The 19,011-nt window shown below is 37.4% G+C and overlaps 2 protein-coding genes across 6 annotated transcripts in view; one reads left to right on the top strand and one right to left on the bottom strand.

Moving 5' to 3' along the window:
• Positions 1 to 13,767: 13,767 nt before the first annotated feature.
• Positions 13,768 to 16,902, bottom strand: LOC134826151 (MFS-type transporter SLC18B1-like). The gene is made up of 7 exons (XM_063838446.1): positions 16,847 to 16,902; positions 16,389 to 16,535; positions 15,979 to 16,222; positions 15,679 to 15,840; positions 15,198 to 15,515; positions 14,901 to 15,064; positions 13,768 to 14,685 (listed from the first exon to the last, which is right to left on the bottom strand). The coding sequence occupies exons 1-7, from the start codon at positions 16,859 to 16,861 to the stop codon at positions 14,377 to 14,379; spliced, it is 1,359 nt and encodes a 452-aa protein (XP_063694516.1). The 5' UTR covers positions 16,862 to 16,902; the 3' UTR covers positions 13,768 to 14,376.
• The window catches only part of LOC134826146 (mediator of DNA damage checkpoint protein 1-like), a 49,963-nt gene continuing 47,525 nt past the window's right edge, over positions 16,574 to 19,011 (top strand). For 3 of the 5 annotated variants that reach the window (XM_063838438.1, XM_063838436.1, XM_063838437.1), the window contains exons 1-4: positions 16,591 to 16,741; positions 17,561 to 17,606; positions 18,364 to 18,419; positions 18,769 to 18,861. In XM_063838438.1, the coding sequence (XP_063694508.1) occupies positions 16,655 to 16,741; positions 17,561 to 17,606; positions 18,364 to 18,419; positions 18,769 to 18,861 (282 nt within the window). In that variant the 5' untranslated portion in view covers positions 16,591 to 16,654. Of the gene's footprint in view, positions 16,742 to 17,560; positions 17,607 to 18,363; positions 18,420 to 18,768; positions 18,862 to 19,011 lie in introns of all 5 variants that reach the window. The other 2 variants (XM_063838435.1, XM_063838439.1) reach the window with 2 other exon arrangements.

The following is a 19,011-nucleotide window of genomic DNA, read 5'->3' as shown; positions in this document are numbered from 1 at the left end:
GAGTTCAAAGTTTCTAAATCAACCAATTAGGTTTAGTTCGAGTTTAAAATTATCTTGAAGTAAGTGATATATTGGTTCCTCTTAAAAGAGTGAGATTCTGTAGTTTTGTTATTGGGTGACAACTCACAACTGACAGGGAATTGTAACAAACCGATTTGTTTAAAAGTTATATTTAATAAGCGACTCTTCACTACCGCGACCGTCGCTTGTTATAATTTGTTACATTTGTTTTTATCAAATAATTGTTTTATTAACCAAAAGTTTACTATCTTGAGTAGGACTAGGAGTTGGGCAAACAACTTACCCTCAAGTATGAGGTTTCTGATGTGTAGAAAGAACTGTAACCGTGTAACTTGGTTAACAAACTTATGGGGAGAGGGAGGGTAAAACTTTACAGCTAACTTCAGGGTGACAGCAGGAGAAGTCGGAGCGTCTGATTTCCACTTGTCAGGAGCATATAACTTGAGTTTGTGGTCGGAAGGTACGAACTCAAACACTCCCTTAGCGGGGAAATTCGATGCTTTTTAATTTGATTTGTTGTTTGTGTAGCGTTTTTTAAGCGATGTTCGTGAGTACAAAAAGTGGAACTAAACATGGTTATAACATTGGCAGTGTAGAATTTTAAGTTTTTGTCTAGTTTAATTATTTAAAATTGGTATACGGTATACCATTTTGTCAAAAATTTGTTTTCCTATTCGGCTTGTACGTTTATAACCTACCAGGACGCGCGCCGAGTTGGACTCGTCGACGGTCAATATATGGAACAGATATTTTACGAGTATCACCCGTTAAAGGCTACAAGAGCCGCGCGCTGAGTTAGATTGCAGATATTGTAAAATCTGATTTTTGATTAAAATCGCATAAACGCGCTTACTTGCGCGTTTTAAAGGGTTCAATTACGGCAGGCTATGTTTATGAACATAATAGCTTAATTGACGATGTCAATTCATGGCAGCTCGGCGCGGCACAGTAGTGCATTTTGCCGATCTAGCCAGTGAGAAGCCTCATTGAGTGCGCGGCGCGGCACAGTAACGCATCGCGCTACAAATAATAGCCTGGGGTCCCCCAAGTAAGTATTATTTCATCCAATGTTTGAAGTTTAGCTTTGTTTGCTATCCTGGATCCTTCCGGTAATGGAGTGGAGTTAACGGGTGATACTCGTAAAATATCTGTTCCATATATACAGGACCGTCGACGAGTCCAACTCGGCGCGCGTCCTGGTAGGTTGTAAACCTACAAGAGTGGAGTTGTTTTTAATATTATGGAGTGGAGTTGTCTAATATTCTAAGATCATCATATTTATGATCATATATTTCACTTCACCATTTGCTTTAGCTCTAACCATGCCAGTATGCCACTATGCCAGACTGCCAGAGCCCTCTCGCTTGCAGTAGCGCACGACCGCCGAAGGCTATGCATAGCGGTTTCTTTGCGCTTAAATCCAATATTCGCGCGCAAAAATTACTACCAAATCAGACTGATTAAAGCTGCTCATATCTGCTATATAGCATCAATTAAAAATCAATGTAGCGACGACTCCGAACTAATCGATGAAGATGCGATGCTGGTCGCTTCTTGTATTAAAAATAATCTGAGACAAACAATGTTATTACTATAATATTGTAGCATAATGACGCTTTGCGTATAGCTGCTTTCCCATTTCTAATTATGCATTTCATCCTATAGTACAACTTGTAATATGATTAACTAATCAATATTAACTTAACACTAGAGAAGCTTTTTGGTGAAAATAGTAAACAACTTATTTCAGTTCAAACTAAATTAAAGGTCAGACCGGGATTCGAGCCCTCAGCTAGCACGGTCAATCGCCCTCTTAGCCAACTAAGCTATCGTTCCGGGGGCCGAAAATCAATATTAACTATCATATTCTCGTGCTCGCGCATTCCCTTCGCAAAGTTATTCTACGACGGTGTACATTTTTAGCCATTTTGGGGCTATTGCGCGGCGCGGAAGCTTTAAACTGTCATAACTCTGTCCAGGAACAGTCCCCAGAATTGATTAAACTTGTGATTTCCTAGTCAGAGGATGTACTTTACGAAAACATATGATTTGTCATACCTGCGTCCACACAGTGGAATCACAAATGGGTATAGTCGCGAACGCAAAGAAACCGCAGGGTGTGAAAATTTGCTTAATCGCGAAACAAAATCCACGGTAATGAAACTTTTTTCACGTATAATAAAAACCCCAAATAACTTTTCCTATTTTTGTTGTATAACACGTCGTGACCCCAACGGTCGTTTCACTACGATACAGGGGAGCCGCGCACTCGTGCGCGGCGGGTCATGCAAGGTATAAAAATATTTTTGACTGTGGCATAAAAGTTAATCATAAAAAATTAACGGCACGAGTGTTACTGGGCCGCGCTCAGCCTGTCATTCCGCCGAATCTCTATTATAATTATGTTTATGAACATAATAGCCTGAGGTCCCCAGGATTAGAATAGAGATTAGGCGGAATGACAGGCTGAGCGCGGCCCAGTAATCCCCAGGTAAACACGAGTGATACTCGTAAAATATTTGTCCCAAATATTAAAACCGTCAAGACCATTGAAGAGTCCAACTCAGCGCATTTTGGTAGGTTAATATAAATATAAATTTTCAATGATACCATACAATTTTTTTCCGAATAAATGATCAATTGGAAAAAGTCCCAAAAAATAAAAATAAAAGATAACAAAATATTAAAATTTTTCGCGCATTTTAATTATTTAGTACTTTAATGGAATGCAATAATTTCATTTTAAAATGTTTTTCTTTAAATCTTATGAAAAAATGTTCTTATGTATCTAAAATAAATTTAATGATTAAGGCCACAATTTATTTTAAAATTAAATTAAATTTTAGTCGCGCAGCTCGCGTATTCCATATTTATACAAATTTATTGTTCATTGTTTTTACCGTTGTATGAATGATGTAAATCGAGCGTTAAATCGAATACCTTCATATTTTCAGAATACTATCCTTTGAGTTGTTTTATATACTATTTATAATCTAGGTAAACTATAGGTAAAAATATAATATTAATCATAAGCTAAAATGTACTAATCTTTGTATTCTAAATGGGGAAAAAGAAGAAACATTGTCAGTCAGTCGTGAAAATTGTCAGTCAGGCTATATGGCAGCTTTGTAGATGTTGTGACTATGCTAGTAGTGGTCCCAGGCTTGCGACTGGAATTGCGGTGTTAAATCGATTTAATGGTATACCAACGATCCACCTCCCACTTGTTGTTTGGTACTTAGCATTAATAGTGTTAGCTATAGCCATTTATAGCAAGAATCTTAAAACTAAAGGGGATGACAAGGAAAAGAGGAAGGAAAAAGAATAACGGAACAAACAATTAATTAAAGTATTTATAGGAGCAATAGTTATTGTAATTACAAGCTTCAATAATAAATCACTGACTAAAACTTCTAATTAAAATGACACTTGGTACGCTCGCCCATTTTCACTGGTCAGTCTGAACTTCGGTTTAGCACGTTGTACACTTATTCACCTAAGTTTCAGAATTTGTTCAGTTTAGCAGAGTTAGTACCCGTGTTTCAATAAATCAAAAGATATCAGGGGAGTTCTTTAATAATGTTTTTTTTTTATCTAGACACTTATTTTACTTCGGTGTATTCCAACAGCCACAATGTTACACAAGTGCAACCAGCCAATTACAGGAAGCCGAAGGATCTTTTTGGCCAGTGACGGTTAAGGTAGTGTGTACCATACTTTCTTCGTCCGAGACTTTGCTGCAATGTGCAGCTCCTCATTTAACCCTCACACCCGATTTCTCGAGTATTCGGCTGAGTAGACCGGGGGGCTGCATAGACCACTCATGATCCTTAGCTGAACGTCGACGACGCTCACCCCACGACCAGGCAGTCAGTGGGTTTCGAACTCGCAACCTAACGATTGTAAGACAGGCGTTCTAACCAACTGCGCTACCTGGCCGTTAAAAGAACAAAAGTGAGTTTTGTGTTGTTGCCTCAATTGATTTTTTAAAACGTGGGAAATGTTAATGTTTTCATATACAAATTCTAACGGTCCAAAACTTGTTCAAATACCACTGCAGTTCATAATTCTCTAAGATTATCAAGTATCACTGCCCATACTCCTTTTATGAGGCCACAATACGAAAACTCAGACCAGATAACGCCTCAATACCTGAAACTGAAGATCTCCTTCTTCTCGTCTTCCCAAATATACAAAGGGAGTCCGACCCATAAGTCGGAACCTCTCCGGTTGGTTCAAACTTTTTCGATTTTGATCCAGTCTTTGGCCCAACCTCCTTACTACTATCTAATTAGCTTGGATTTGGTTTTGGTATCTTCATCCTCTTTGGTACTATGCCAGGCGAAACTATTATTTCCTTGACTAATGTCTCAACCCCCCAGATTGACAAGATACACCGTAAACTTCAGCTGATTGCCCCACAGGACTACGACTTGGACGGCAGGATCGAACTATTGAAGTCCAGCGTAATTTACAACAACGGGCTAAGTGAATACAATGAATCTGACATACAGGTGATATTCAAAAATGGTGATTTTGTGGATTTTAAAACAAAAGATGACAGTTTTGAAGGGCTGTTTCCAAAAAACAAGTCTGGCAAAGTGTTATATCCATGCCAAGTATGTGCTGGGGAAGTCACAGACAAAAGCGATTCCAGTGGATCGGGAATTGAATGTGATGGTTGTAACATGTATTTTCACAACCAATGCTCTAGCAGACCCCTTACTAAACCAGAATTTGATTTTATTACAAAGTCCCCTGGCTATGTCAAGGTTCTATGTCCACCCTGCAATAGAGTTTATGGCAGTGCTGCCCTCAAGCTAAGGCGAATTGAAAAGAAGGTTACCAAGACGGCAAATACAATTAATCTCATGTCAGATCAGGTAGAGGATCTTGTTAGTATTGCCAGTAAACCATCCTATAGTGGAGTGACCAGTAAAGCAAGTAATGCGAATCACCATCGAAGTGCTTTGCTTCCTACAAACTTGGTTGAGAGTCTCCACACAATGACTAAATCTACTAGGGATAGCCAGAATGCAGATAAGCTCAAACGGATAAGAGTGGCAGTCAGACCAGGTGACACTAACATCCGCACCAGTCGTGATATCAGGAAAGAGTTCAACAAACACCACAAAGGCTTAGTCATTAAACACTGTCGCCTAACAGCATCTGGTTCTATAACCTTTGAGTTTGAGGATGAGACCACTGCCAAGTCGGTTCATGATAGCTGGTCTACTGAATTCTTTGGAGGAAACAAGGGCATGAAAATTCCGGGAGCTGACAACACCACTGGAATAGTCAAACACGTTTACGATGACCTATCTGAAGATCAGATGAAAGATGATATCATGAATAATTACTCAGAGGATATAGAGGGCTGCGAGTTCCTCAAGCGCAAAGGTGACAATTCATTCATGGGACTGATTAAAGTTGAATTCAAATCTAGAAACAGCCTGCTCAAAGTAATGGATGAAAAGATAAAATTCTGCAACCAGAGATACATTGTTGAGGAATACAAACGAAAATCAAGAGTAATAAAGTGCAATAAGTGTCAGGGCTGGGGCCATGTTCACAGGTACTGCAACAAATCTGCTAAGTGTGGGAAATGTGCAGGAAATCATGAGAGTCTTTCATGTGACATAACCACAGGATTCAAATGTGCACACTGCAACAAAGATCACAAAGCTGGCTCCTATGATTGTGAAGTATACAAGAATAAATTGGCTCAATTCTCAGTAGATCGTCAATATGACTAGCACTAGTTCCTGTTTAGATATGGGTAGAAGTAAAAATAATATCCTAGGAAAAATATGTACTATCAACATCTGTGGGCTCTCCCAGCGAAGCCACATGATGCTAAACAAATATGTGTTTGATAATGATATTATTCTCCTCTCAATCCAAGAAACTGGCAGAAACCAGGAATACAAGAAACTGGACAACATGAAAACTTACGAGGACACCAACAACCAGACCAACAAAGGCTGTGCTGTTATGGTTCGAAATGATGCAATGTTCACCCAATTCTGTGACATCTCTAAGTGTTCAAAGAACATTGATACTGTTTGGGGTATGCTGTGTTGGAGTGGAAAACGGTACATAATTGGTAATGTCTATCTGAAACTGGACTATCTATCCGGTGTGAAGGAATTTAATGGAATGCTTGACAAAGCCTATAATCTTGCCAAGAAACACCAGTGCTCAGGAATTATTACCATGGGGGACTTTAATGCTCGCCACATTATCTGGAATGACTCAGTCAATAACAAATATGGTAAGTGCCTTGAGGAATGTCTAGACTGGTCAAAGTTTAGTGTTCATGCTCCTTCATCTAGGACCTTTCTATCAAAAAATGGTAGCAGCCTCATTGATTTCTTCATTACATCGAATGACCTAGACTACAATCTGGGCACTCCTTTCACTGATGACAAAGCCATTCTGTACAGTGGAGCCCCAGTAAGGGGTCATGTTCCTGTGACAATAACTATCAACCCCAGATGTCCCAGAGATGCCAAAAAATCGGAAAAGAAACTGGATCTATCCTCCATGAACTGGGACGACTGGACTAGTGATATAGAACAGACACTTTCTGCAGAAGCAACCGAATCCTTAGCTTTTGACAACAGTATTGACAACTTATGGAAGCTAATTGAAGATACAATAAATGAAGCTACAAAAGCAAACTGCTCACTAAAGCTGGTTACAAAACACAGTAAGCCCTACTGGACAAAAGAGCTGTCATCTAAATCAAAAGAACTAAGGGATGCGCTTGGAACCTACCTGACCAGAAACACAGATGAAGCCTTTGAGAGGTTTCAAGCAGCAAAAGAAATCTTTGAGGAAACAAGGAAACAAGCATGTCAGCAGTTTATAGTGAACAAGACCCAAAATCTAAATGTAGCTCAAGCAAACAAATTCTGGAACGACTTCAACAGACTTTTTAAGCCTCCAACTGACCAACAAGTGGAAGCTCTGGTTAATGAGGATGGGACAGTCATGACAGAGAATAAAGAAATAGAAAAAGAGTTGTTTGAGACATTCTTCATGGGTAAGCACATTGTAGAAAACATAGATAAATTTGATCAGAACTTCTATAATGAAACCAACAAACTATACTCAGAAATCAAAGAGGATGGATTTCAGCCATTTGCTGATTCCATGGATAACTTTCAACACAGCTCAAAGCTTTACTGCCCAGTTACACACGGGGAAATCCTTGGTATAATTAAGGGAAATAAATCCACAGCAGGAAGTTTCGACAACTGCCAAGTTCATCCATCTATGCTCAAACACCTTGGTCCAAACGCATTGCATGCCCTGAGTATACTTTTTAGCCTCTGCCTGAGAAATGGAAAATGGGTTTGGAATGCATCTAACATAATATTTCTGAAAAAAGAAGGAAAGAGCAGTTATGCAAAGCCTGGTTCTTACAGACCAATCTCAATCTCTTCATATTTAGGCAAACTCTTTGAACGGATTCTTGCATGCCGGCTGGAAACATATCTTTTCACTATCGGACTCATTGATAGCAACCAAGAAGGCTTCTCAAAAGGTAGAAACACTATAAGGTATCTGCACAGGCTAACAGCTGGAATTAAAGGAGACATGATGAAAAAACTGACCGTTCTCTGCCTATTCATTGACTTCGAAAAAGCATTTGACTCGGTGTGGAAACAAGGCCTGATAGTGAAACTATGGAAGGTTGGTGTGCATGGATGCTACCTAAGAACAATTGATAGTTTCCTCTTTGGGAGGACGGTAAGCCTCCTCCTAAATGGTTTCATTGGTCCTGTTAGGGTGTGCCTCGATTATGGGCTGCCACAAGGCTCTGTTCTGTCACCAATCCTTTTCAAATTTTATGTGTTCGACATGGAGACCCTGTGTCAACTGTATGAGCAGATTCAGGCCTTCAAATTTCCAGATGATGGAACCATCAAAGTGACTGGAAAAGATCTTGAAGAATGTCTCTTTTACCTAGAGCTGGCGATGGGATTCATAGGGGAATGGACTTCTCAATGGAGGATGGTCATAAACTGTAATGTGAATAAAACAGAAGTTATATGTTTCCAATGCCAAGATGCTTCAGCTGTTCCCAAATCCTTTGATCTATGTGGAAACACCATCTATCTCACAGACAGCAGCAAAGTACTTGGTATAACACTTGACAGTAAGTTGAACTTCAAGCAGCACAGCCAGGATGTATACAACAAGCTAATCTACCGCTGGGTTTGTCTGAGCAGGTATACAAACCGTAACTGGGGGATGAACCAAAAGGTCCTAGTGAGGTTAGCCAAAACTGTGATGTTTTCCTCCCTCTTCTATGGCTCGTTTATCTGGCAAACTAATGCCAACATGCTGGAACTGAACAAACTTTGGTACAAGGTTGCAAAATCTGCTGTGGGAGCAGTCTTCAATGTTCAAAATGCCATACTAGAGGTCATCTTGGGAATACCCCCACTCCGGGTTACAAACAGAATAATATCGGTAAAGCATTACCTGAAGGTATTCAGTAGTATACATATCGATGTACACCATGACTTCATATGCAGAGAGATAGAATCCGGAAACACAAAAATTCTGGGCCAGATGCGGGATGTGCTGAAATTTCTAAAGTGGAAGGTTAAAGTACATGCTGACTCTGTTCTGCCAGGTGATGCAATAATAATTGGACTGAATGATGCCTCGAAATTGTTCGAGCTCTCTAGGAAAGCCTGCCATTACACCAAGGTCTCTATCAAACAATTCACTGAATTCGTATGGCAGGAATCTATTAAGAACCAGTTACAAATGGAGGGCTGGTCTCAAATTCCCGTGGTGTCTACCACCCCCCTGAAGTTCCCTTATCATACTAGCAGAGAAACTGAGGTTCTAGTCATGAGCTTGTTTTACAAAAACAATCTTCTAAACTCATTTCTTTTTGTCCTTGACAGACTGAAATGGCCATCTCCCTATTGTTCCTGTGGTCATGAAGAACAAACTGCAATTCATATACTGACTAGTTGTGGTCATGTTGACGAAGACCTTAGGGACCAAGCCTCATATCTTCTCAGTATTGGTAACGAGGTCTCCAATCTGGAAGATCTGGGTACTCCACACTTGGCGATCCTAAACTGCTCCAGAGATCCAAAGTTCATCCAAATCTGCAGTGAATGTGTGAATAATGATGACCTCAAGCTAAGAAGGAAGATCTGTATTTCTACAGGGCCCACCCACGCCTAGCTGGGGAGTCTAGTCCCTACACTAGACGGCCAATGCTCTATCCATTGGTATGTACGCGGCCTTACCCAGGCCTGTAATAAATGGGGAGTCCCTCTTAGGACGACCAGTGCTAGACACTGTTTACTACTGACTGAATGGAAACCTACTTAACTCTTTGGATTGGTAGAACCTGTCTGGTTACATGAACATTGGAGCTAGTTTTATATTAACTCACATGATATTATTGTCGACTTAGACTGCTTGGATGTATCACATCTCAACCATTGTTGGGTGTGTTACTTTGTTTTGGGCTTCACTTTTAAGCTTTATTGATTTTATCTATAAAATTGCATCTCCATTGATATTTATGTAACTCGAAAAACTTTTTCTACCAAAAACGTTTTTGATCGGGAATCGTCTTTAAATTATTTTGGGGAATATTTTGACTTGATATAACGACTTCGTCGTAATGACACAAGTGACTGATCAACCACCTTATTTGATAGTGTTTTTAAAAATAAAGTATTTAAATTTTTAACTTGGGGTGTAAATATTTTTAGGGTTTTTATTTTTTAAATTTCAGATCTTTCATACTATTTGTTACTAAAATGCTCATTGTAGCCTATAATATTTAGATTTTCATCATCAAATATGAGGCCATCGATATTTCAAACCGTACAACGTGTCTAATGGTTATTCTTCTAAATAAATCAAATACCTTTTTGCTTATGAACAGTCGTTACACCACTGTTGCATAGTAACCAAGGTAATACTATGCAACAGAATCAGTCGATCATTACGTTCTACACTCACTCTTGACACACGCTGTAACCCCTTTTAAGCGTGCACGAGAGGTATACAACGTGTAGCAAACTCACTCCACCACACATGCACACAAACCATTGAAGCAGGTTACACGCAGGGGCGTGCCGAGGGGGAGGGCGATGCAGGCGGTCGCCGCCCCTTTTTGAAATGCTGACCTATAATTTTTGTTGAAAATTGCTTTTTACAGCAACAAAATATTTTTATTAAAAATTTTCACAACAAATTGTAAATTAAGATTAAATGACACCAAACACAAGTTTTATTTTCAAACAAATGTACTAAATTCGAACTAAATTAATAAGGTCGTAACACATGCGTTGTGCACACATTTTCCATGAGATGGCTGCCCTAAATCAGACATAATGCTGTTTAATGATTATAACTCAATCGACTCTGTTCAAACATGTTGCCAACAACACCACAAGTACGTAATTATAATTTCATCAATTCTTAAAAGTTAATACCTACATACTATTGGCTCAAGGTACAAGAACGTATTGAATTTAAAATACTCCTGCTAACTTTCAAACTGCTCCATGGGCTAGCACCTTCATACCTGTCAAACCTTGTTAAGTATAATTCCAGTGGTGGCAGAGATGTGTCTCTTCATTGCCCCATAAACAGTCCACCCAGAGCCTTCTCTTCATCTGCTCCAAGATTATGGAACAATCTTCCTCAAGAAATCAGGAAATGTGTAAACATCAAGGACTTTAAGGGAAAACTTAAAGCTTACCTGTTTAGAAAGTCCTTTGATTTGTACTGAGTAACTTATCCATTATAGAAGGTTTTAAAAAACAATTTACATCTATAGCAGGTCATTTTTACGCTTTAAATTAAATTATTTTAGGCTCTTAATTTTCAAGGATTTTTGGGCAACATTTAAGATAATAATCTTTTTTGCGTTTCATTGTGTCTGCCAACAAAATTGTATTGTAGGTCAGAAGAGGAGGCTCTATCCTGGGACACCAAAATTTTTTGGGTTGGCACCCGGGAGAAAGCTACCTTATTCTTTGTATTTTGTCTCAAGTACTAGAGCATTTTTTTCCTCTCTTTATTTCACCGTCTCTACTTTTATGTTGCCCAGATTGTTTGGTATGACTGTATTGGATCTTCAGATATAATTTTTATCGTCAGTTACTGTTCTGCAGTAATCTCTTTCAATCAATTTTTATTGTATATTGGAGTATTCAGATTGTTTGTATATTTGGAGTCTATAATAAAACAAAAGTTAATAAAACAAAAGTTAAATTTATTACCAATTATTCAATCAATACATATCATAAATTCTAATATTGGAAACACAATGCAAAATGGATGTCTTAAACTATAATTTCGTTGTGACTAATAATCTATTGACTTTCAAAGTTGAATTTTAGTTAAGTATGAAATGCCACCACATCATAGTTAGGGTAAAATATTATTCTTAAAAATTTTTAAAACTAAGAAGATTACTCTATGACTTAAAATTTAAAATTTAGCAAAAGATATCTAATTTTTAAATATTTGGTCACAGTTTATGACAGTACTGGCATGACCAATTTTATTGTGGCTGGTAAAAGGACCCAGTTGCCTGTAAGGGCTTTACCGAACCCCAGGGGACCACAATGTGATAAGATCAGGCCAGATGTTTCTATGTAGAGCAATTTATTTATTTTGGAGCTATGGTTGTATGATATTGCTGGTGGTCATGTTTAAAGGTCAGTTTATCCTTGTGTGCTAATTATCCATCCAGATGCTTAGTGATGTTGGTAAATCATGCCCTTCTACGATATATAATGTTTGACCATAAATTTGTTTTTACCACATAAACTGTGGCACTAATGTCAATTAACAATATTTACACTCATTGATATTTAAAGCGTGTTTTTTCCCCAGCACTACTACACAACAAAAACCTGTCAGCCCACCGAGGAAACACGGTCGCAGAACAAAGAGCCCAATTGTGCTCCTCTATTCTGTGATCGTGTGTATCTACTATAAACTAGCTAAATATACTAAGAAAATTTAATGGAATCATTACAGTCGTTTGATAAGTTCACGTGTCAAAGTAATGTTCATGGTCATGGTGATCATATTTTTGGATCACACTCGTCCGAAAGGTCAAGGCAAACCTGTCGATGTTTCACCATACGAAGTAAGGCGATTTGAACATATACTCAGCTTACAACTCAACCCATGGGACGAGACGTCGTGAGCCTCAAAATTCTTCAAAATGTTTTAAACTAATTACAACACTACAAATCTATTACATTTATTGAGAAAATTATGTAATGTAACGCGATGGAGGTTCTTTAAGCGGGCAATTCCAGTCCAAACCCTGGAAACATGATATAAAGGATTTGTTTTACTTGTTGCATGAAAAGCACTAATATAGCACATACCTAGTTAGCAAACACTAAACACAACATACATACGACACCAAATAATGTATAATGCCATTACTACATTCGAAAGAAAATATATCTGCTATCTAATTTAAAAAATTGAAGAATAAACCTGAAGAAAGGAGAAGGAGAGGGGTTTGGGAGAGGCAGAGTAGGAAAACAACAGGATCCTGTGCCGCAGGATTTTAAAATTTGTTGTATGATGATTCGTTTTGTTTCGTCTCTTAGATTAATATAGGTCTGATACCCTTGTCATGGTTCTTTGCAATAACACCGTGGTTTACTCAAATGATTAAGTTTAGTTAATTAACCTATTTCAATGATAATTCATTTGCATATAGAATTTCTATAGAATTTTTATAGAATTTTTAATATTTTAGGGAATTTCATTTTTATTATCCTGATTTTTACATTTGATAGGCTGATGAGTTTCATACTGTGATTTCTTGCAGTCATCATCCTTTCCTCAAGTCCTCTGTTAGAAAACCTGCTAAGCCTGCTTGTTAGGTGCATCTGCCTTATTTAGTCACGATTTTATTAACAATTTTTAACGTCTGTTTTCTGAACAGTTTCTTGTTTCACCTAAGGCAAAGATGCACACTCTCGTTAACTTAAGTATCATTTACAGCTGAGCATAAGGGTTAAATTTAAATTATTTAACCTTTTGGTGCTGTATAAAAATAACATTAATTTATTATTATTATTATTACTATCTATAATCATTCATGATTAATTATCATCACGTTACCAGAATTCAATTGTAATTGGGAAGGTTGAAAATGGATTAAACATTATACATAACATGACAAACGTGAATGCTAATATTTCCAGAAATGCCTCGGAGCCTTTCTGTACGACCGCCCACGCGCGAATCAGATTAGAATTAGGAAGTTGCATAGTAACAATCGTAACGGCGTTGAACGTGCACGTGAACGTGCTATAATTATTGGAACGTCATTTTATGGTGATTACGTTGTGTTCACTTATTCAGTGCGAGATACATTTTAATCGGCTGTGTCTTCGGTTGTGATGGATATTTTTGATGCAATAAAACTGTAACTTCCCTCCCTATGACCACGATCTCAATTACATCACAAATACATAGTACTTCCTAGATGGGAGTGATGGTTAATTATAAGGTAAAATATGTTATACTCAAATATAATATATAAAAGGCCCCTGACAATATATAAAATATATATTTTTTGCTTTAATTGATACTAAATAAAATTGTTGGTTTCTTGAAATTGTTGTTTTCTTGATATATTCTCACTGATATGATGAGGAAAGGGGGTTCAACTAATCTATACCATTTCCCATTGTTTATTTTACATTTTTATCCTGCAGTAGCTGACTACATGCAGCATCGTTCTTAATGGATTCTCTAATTTATACATTTCCGTTCCACTGAAAAGTATTAATATATTTTTTCATATAGTGTGATGATCCTTTGCACAGCTACAGATGCGTGATAATGTGGTGTCATACTTTTTACTTTACTTCACTTTGCTCTACTCCTACAGGCAACGTTATGCCACTGCACTGCGTCCAGCATGGATGATCACAGCAGTGCAACCTTAAAATATTGAAGTGGTTGTCTACTCAGAATCACTTACGATTTGGTTTCAGGGTTCAATCTCTTTACATTCAATCTCTTAACATTGCATTATGCCTCATTTCTGACAACCTTTAAATTTAGACGGGTGAATTAACAGAAAATTGTAGAATCAATTTAAAACATTGTAACATAACACATGTCAGCAAATAAATTAATGGGTAAGGGATTGTTCACATGTTTTTTAGCTGCATATGGACCAGTGGGAGGTAGAGTTGTGGGATTTAGAAATGCTAGTGTCTTTTCCACACTGTAGCTATGCCTGTGTGTAGTTATGGAGGGGGTCTGAAAATGGCACAAACAAAAATACAAAACATGAGAACGTTCCCTTAGCTAATCTGAATTGACTGAATCTAAATTTTCATAAGATCCCTGTCTGTCTGATGGAATTTCTATTGTATGTGGGAATATTAATTCAACTGCAGCCAAAATTGCTAAATTTGCTAGAAGTACACCAGCGAGAACAATGTAGGCATTTTGGTAGCTCATGAATTCCAACATAAATCCTCCAATAACGGGCCCAAAGAATGCCCCTGTGAAGTAAGCCGCTCGAAAGAGTCCACTCATTTGACAGGAACTAGTTTCCCTTGAAACATGCGTAATGTACTGATACTGAACTATCAAGCAAGGTAGAATACTGATCTGAAAATGAACTTTAATTAACCAATTGAATTTGGTCTTGACTTTATATTATTCCACAGTCCACACTCTAGCATTTTAAACTTCATTTCTCAGACAATAGAATTATTGAAAGAAAGCTTACTGTAACTTGTATCCAAAACAGAAGCTATTTGGGAATTAATTAACTATGGCGTTTACATTAGCTGGTTTTGGTAATAATAAATCTTGATGCATACCTGAGTCAAGCCACTGCCGAAGTCAATAACTGATAGCATAATTGCTGCCCAAACTGCACTGCTTTTTATAAACTCCTGGTCAATCGCTAAACAGCCACATATCATCATAGCCATGCCACTGAATATCATTGTCTTCCTCGGAACTTCTTTGTCTACTAACATTCCTGAAAACGACCAGTTAAAGCTTTTTAGAATCAGAGTCATGGTTTCATTAACAATTGTAATTGGTGATCCATGATTTATTTTAAGTAGCCAACTAAAAATGTTAATCCCAATGTCAAATATGATATCTTGTACCTGCTGTTACAGTTGCTATGCAATACATTAGTCCTGCTATGGCAAGAACAGCACCAACATAACCTTCTTGTTTGTTAAAAATCACGCTGTAAAAGTTAGGGTAGAAGGACTCTATTGTGTTCACAATCATGGATACTAGAGTCTCTGAGAACATCCCTAGAAGAACAACTGGCAGGATGAACAGTGATGCAATTGTTGTTCGTTCTTGATCTGTTCTGGTAGGTTGACTGTCTTCTGAATCGGAGTCTGGTTGATCATACATCACACTAGGACTCAAGAGTATCAGTCCTCCAATGCTAGCAAATAGGTTGAATACACCTGGTTGGTAAAACTCAACATTGTCAAACTTGCTAAATCTGTTTTAATCAATTTTATCTAGTTTAAATCAGAAAATAGTCTGCATGCAGTCAGCTATGTCTAGAAGTGAGATATTTGATTCTTTAAAAACGTTTATAGTTGTACCATACAAAATAATACTAACATGGAATTGTGGAGGCGACTGCAAAACCATGATTTTGATAGATAAAGCCACCCAAAAGAGGGCCCACTGTAGATGATATGCTAGCTGCAAGCTCAAAAGATCCGGTCACGAATCCTAGCCTCTCTGGATACAATGATGTCATAACTGACATAAGCTGAGGCTCTGAAACATGAAATATGTTAGCACTTAGTTTTAAGATTCTGTTTTGTCAATAGTTACTTCTGAAGAAGAAAAGAAAAGTGACCTTAGCCATTAATGATGATAAATTGTTCGATTCGGTATATCATTAATGTCACCCACCACATAACCCAATGACAAAACCCTGTATCATTCTTGTGATGAACAGAACAATGACAAAGGCTGTTTTGTCAAACTTGACGAAAAATATGGGAGCAGATAGTGTTAACACAATAACTGTGAGAAGTAAGGTCTGCCTAGGCTGGATACATCTGGTGAATCTATTGGAGAGCAATGCAGCACCGGCTAGGGAGAAGGAGAATGCGCCAACAATGCTCCCGGACGTTATCTTGTTGTGTTTCCAAACCTAGAGATGGTGTTATAGTTACATCTATCTTCTAGAGGCATGTATTTGTTATTTGCTGTGTTTAGGTGGTAATATCAATGTACAGTTCCGTTATTTATATATATGTTTAAATTATATAAAACTACATCTTTATTCATTTTGAATGGAAAGCTGTGAAAAATCTCACCTCAATAAGTTCATTGACCAAAAACGCTAGAGGCATGGTGAAAAAGAAGTACTGGGTTGTTATTGTAAGGAAACAGAAGGCAAACAGTGCTTTCTTCCACTTATCTGACTTTCCTGCCTTCTGAATTTCATTATTTTGTTCTGGTTGCTGAAGAATAAAGTTTGTAAATTTAGGCAGCAACTAACAACATATAATCTCTAATAGGTATGGTCCAATGAAGCAAGTATACGGTTATTTGCTCAGTTACCGCTAGTTAGCCACAAAGAATGGAAAATGATACACAAGTCTGTGATCTTTCTTGGAACAGGACACAGGAACTTGACGAAAGTGCCGGGGATAAAGAAAATAACCCCGTAAGTCAAAAGAACCGTCAGTGTATTAACACGTAATAGAATAATGAACAAAGTTTTAGGGTAATCCTTAAAAACTCGAAAACAATCACTGGACAGAAAACTCACCTCATCGTAGAACATGAGTACCCTTGTACTCTGGGTCAGATTCGGTTCGACATTTATTGGCTGTCAGAAGATGGTATAATTAACTTGGGTCTTAACTTATAGCTTACAATATCCTGGACAATCAGATAAACAAAATGATATATGCTAAGAGGTACGTATACACATTATACTATGTACAGTAAAGAAAGAAATACATGCCTTAAACTGAGAAGTGCAAGTGACTGTGAGCCGTGAGGGGTGAATGCGCAAATTAGACTTAATTACCCTCCACAATTAGAGCATTTCTTACTATCACAAAAATCAGACACAACAATATCGACCGATCTTTCCGTGACTGAAAATTCTCGTAAATTGTCAAGAGAGTCAAAAGGTTTCCCTTCAAAACTTTGAACGATGACAAATTTTTTATTGGAAACTTATATTTTGATCTTTAAAACGTTATTCGATCTCCACGTCTAATTTTATTTCCGCTACCTTGCGGTTTTCCATGTTGTAGTTACTTCCATCGTCCCTCATAAGAAGGCTGCCGTGTGTGAACGTTTCAATGAGCTACAATTATCAAAAAAGAAAGCGATGGTATGCTGGCTACACAATGCGATGCAATGCATTACATTCACAACTGCTATGTGTTGAGTATTCCTGGAGTGAAAATTACGTATTATATATATATTTAAAATCTTCAATAAATGTTTTTACGATTCACTTCCATTACAGGTGGCGGTATTCGCTATTAAAGAGCAACGACTTCTGATATATCCAGGTAACTGAATAATGAATATCTCTTACATTCGATGTATGAGAGCACCTTAAAACTGATCGTCAATTAAAAAAGAATGTAGAAACTGATGTACATTGAAGAAAAAAAGTAAATCCTCGAAAAAGGTACTCAATGGAATCGACCCACATAAAAAATAACAAACCATATCTTGGTGATCGGTCGACCCAGTTTTGTGGGCAAGCTTGTTACGTTCTTCAAGATAAAAAGAATATTCTACTTGATAGTGGCCGCTCAAATGCTTTCCATCTTGTCAAAATCTCGATGAAGGAAATAGCAAATGGAGGGTGGAGTATTTAAGAAATAATCGGAAACGATATGCCGTGCGTTTATCCAACTGTCCATTACAGACATTTAAACTTCAATAGTAACCTGTACTGACCTGTAAACGTTAATATAATATCTAAATCAAAAATTATAACAGATAATTACTGATGTTAATATGTTATGACTTACTTACGTCTTCCTACCCGGCTTATATCAATAGTCTTCCCCGCCATTTGCTGATCTTAATGGCGGGTGGGTCACGCTTAAATGTGTGGAACAGAGTAAGTTAAACATGCTATTTTTCCAAACCATTTGTGATAAGTGCATAATTTTAGTAATTTCATATTAAGTCTCGCTTGAATGTCTTAAATGTACATCTTCTTTTGGGCATTTATATGTCCAAGCGTGTAAATAAATATGATAATTTATTTATTAATTTATAAGTATGATTAATGATTATTTTATAATATTTCAGGCAACCAATATGTGATTGGACGTGGAAATGGAGTGTCACTTCAAGTTCGGGCAAAGGTTTGTTTCTATGATTCATTAATTTCTCACTTTATCTAACTGACTGTTAAAAGTAAACAATCACGACATTGAAATTGTTTTCAGCTGAAATTTGTAGCCTTAAAGCTCCGAAATATTGAATTAAAAACAGAGAAAATCACGGATATTGTAATAACTTTTTCCGGAGCCAAAATTGATAGAATCGCATCGTCTATATCATGTATGTATCAATCTAACATCTTAACTGTTTTTACAGTTCTTCACCCAGCCAAATTAGTCAAGAGACTGAAATTTCGACTGGCCTAAAAATCTTTGTGGCGAAATCAATATTATAAATTCAGACAATAATAAAATTTATACCCAATTTCAGACATTATCAAAGCAGCACGTCCAGATAGAATACGAGGGAGGAAGCCATCTTATTACTGATCTAGGCAGCAGGAACAAGACTAAACGAGGCGGGGTAAGTAATGACTTTCAGCGGTTCCCAAGGATATTACCTATCACTTTAAGATTTGCTCCTCAAAAACTTGTGCTCATTGCAAGCTTTTGATATAGCTTACAACAGGGCGTCAGGATTATTGGCACGTTTGATATTTCATTAGTATGTTTT

Source organism: Bolinopsis microptera, chromosome 1, assembly GCF_026151205.1.
Source record: "Bolinopsis microptera isolate Bmic1 chromosome 1, MBARI_Bmic_1.0, whole genome shotgun sequence".
Classification (NCBI taxonomy): Eukaryota; Metazoa; Ctenophora; class Tentaculata; order Lobata; family Bolinopsidae; genus Bolinopsis; species Bolinopsis microptera.
Note: the sequence above shows the minus strand (reverse complement) of the source record. Positions and strands in the feature narration are given on the sequence as shown.

Coding starts and splice junctions, on each gene's coding strand:
- LOC134826151 (XM_063838446.1), bottom strand. Junction 15,516..15,678: donor AGTCGCCTCCACAATTCCAT/GTTAGTATTATT, acceptor TTTACCAACCAG/GTGTATTCAACCTATTTGCT. Junction 14,686..14,900: donor TCGGCAGTGGCTTGACTCAG/GTATGCATCAAG, acceptor GTTCATTTTCAG/ATCAGTATTCTACCTTGCTT.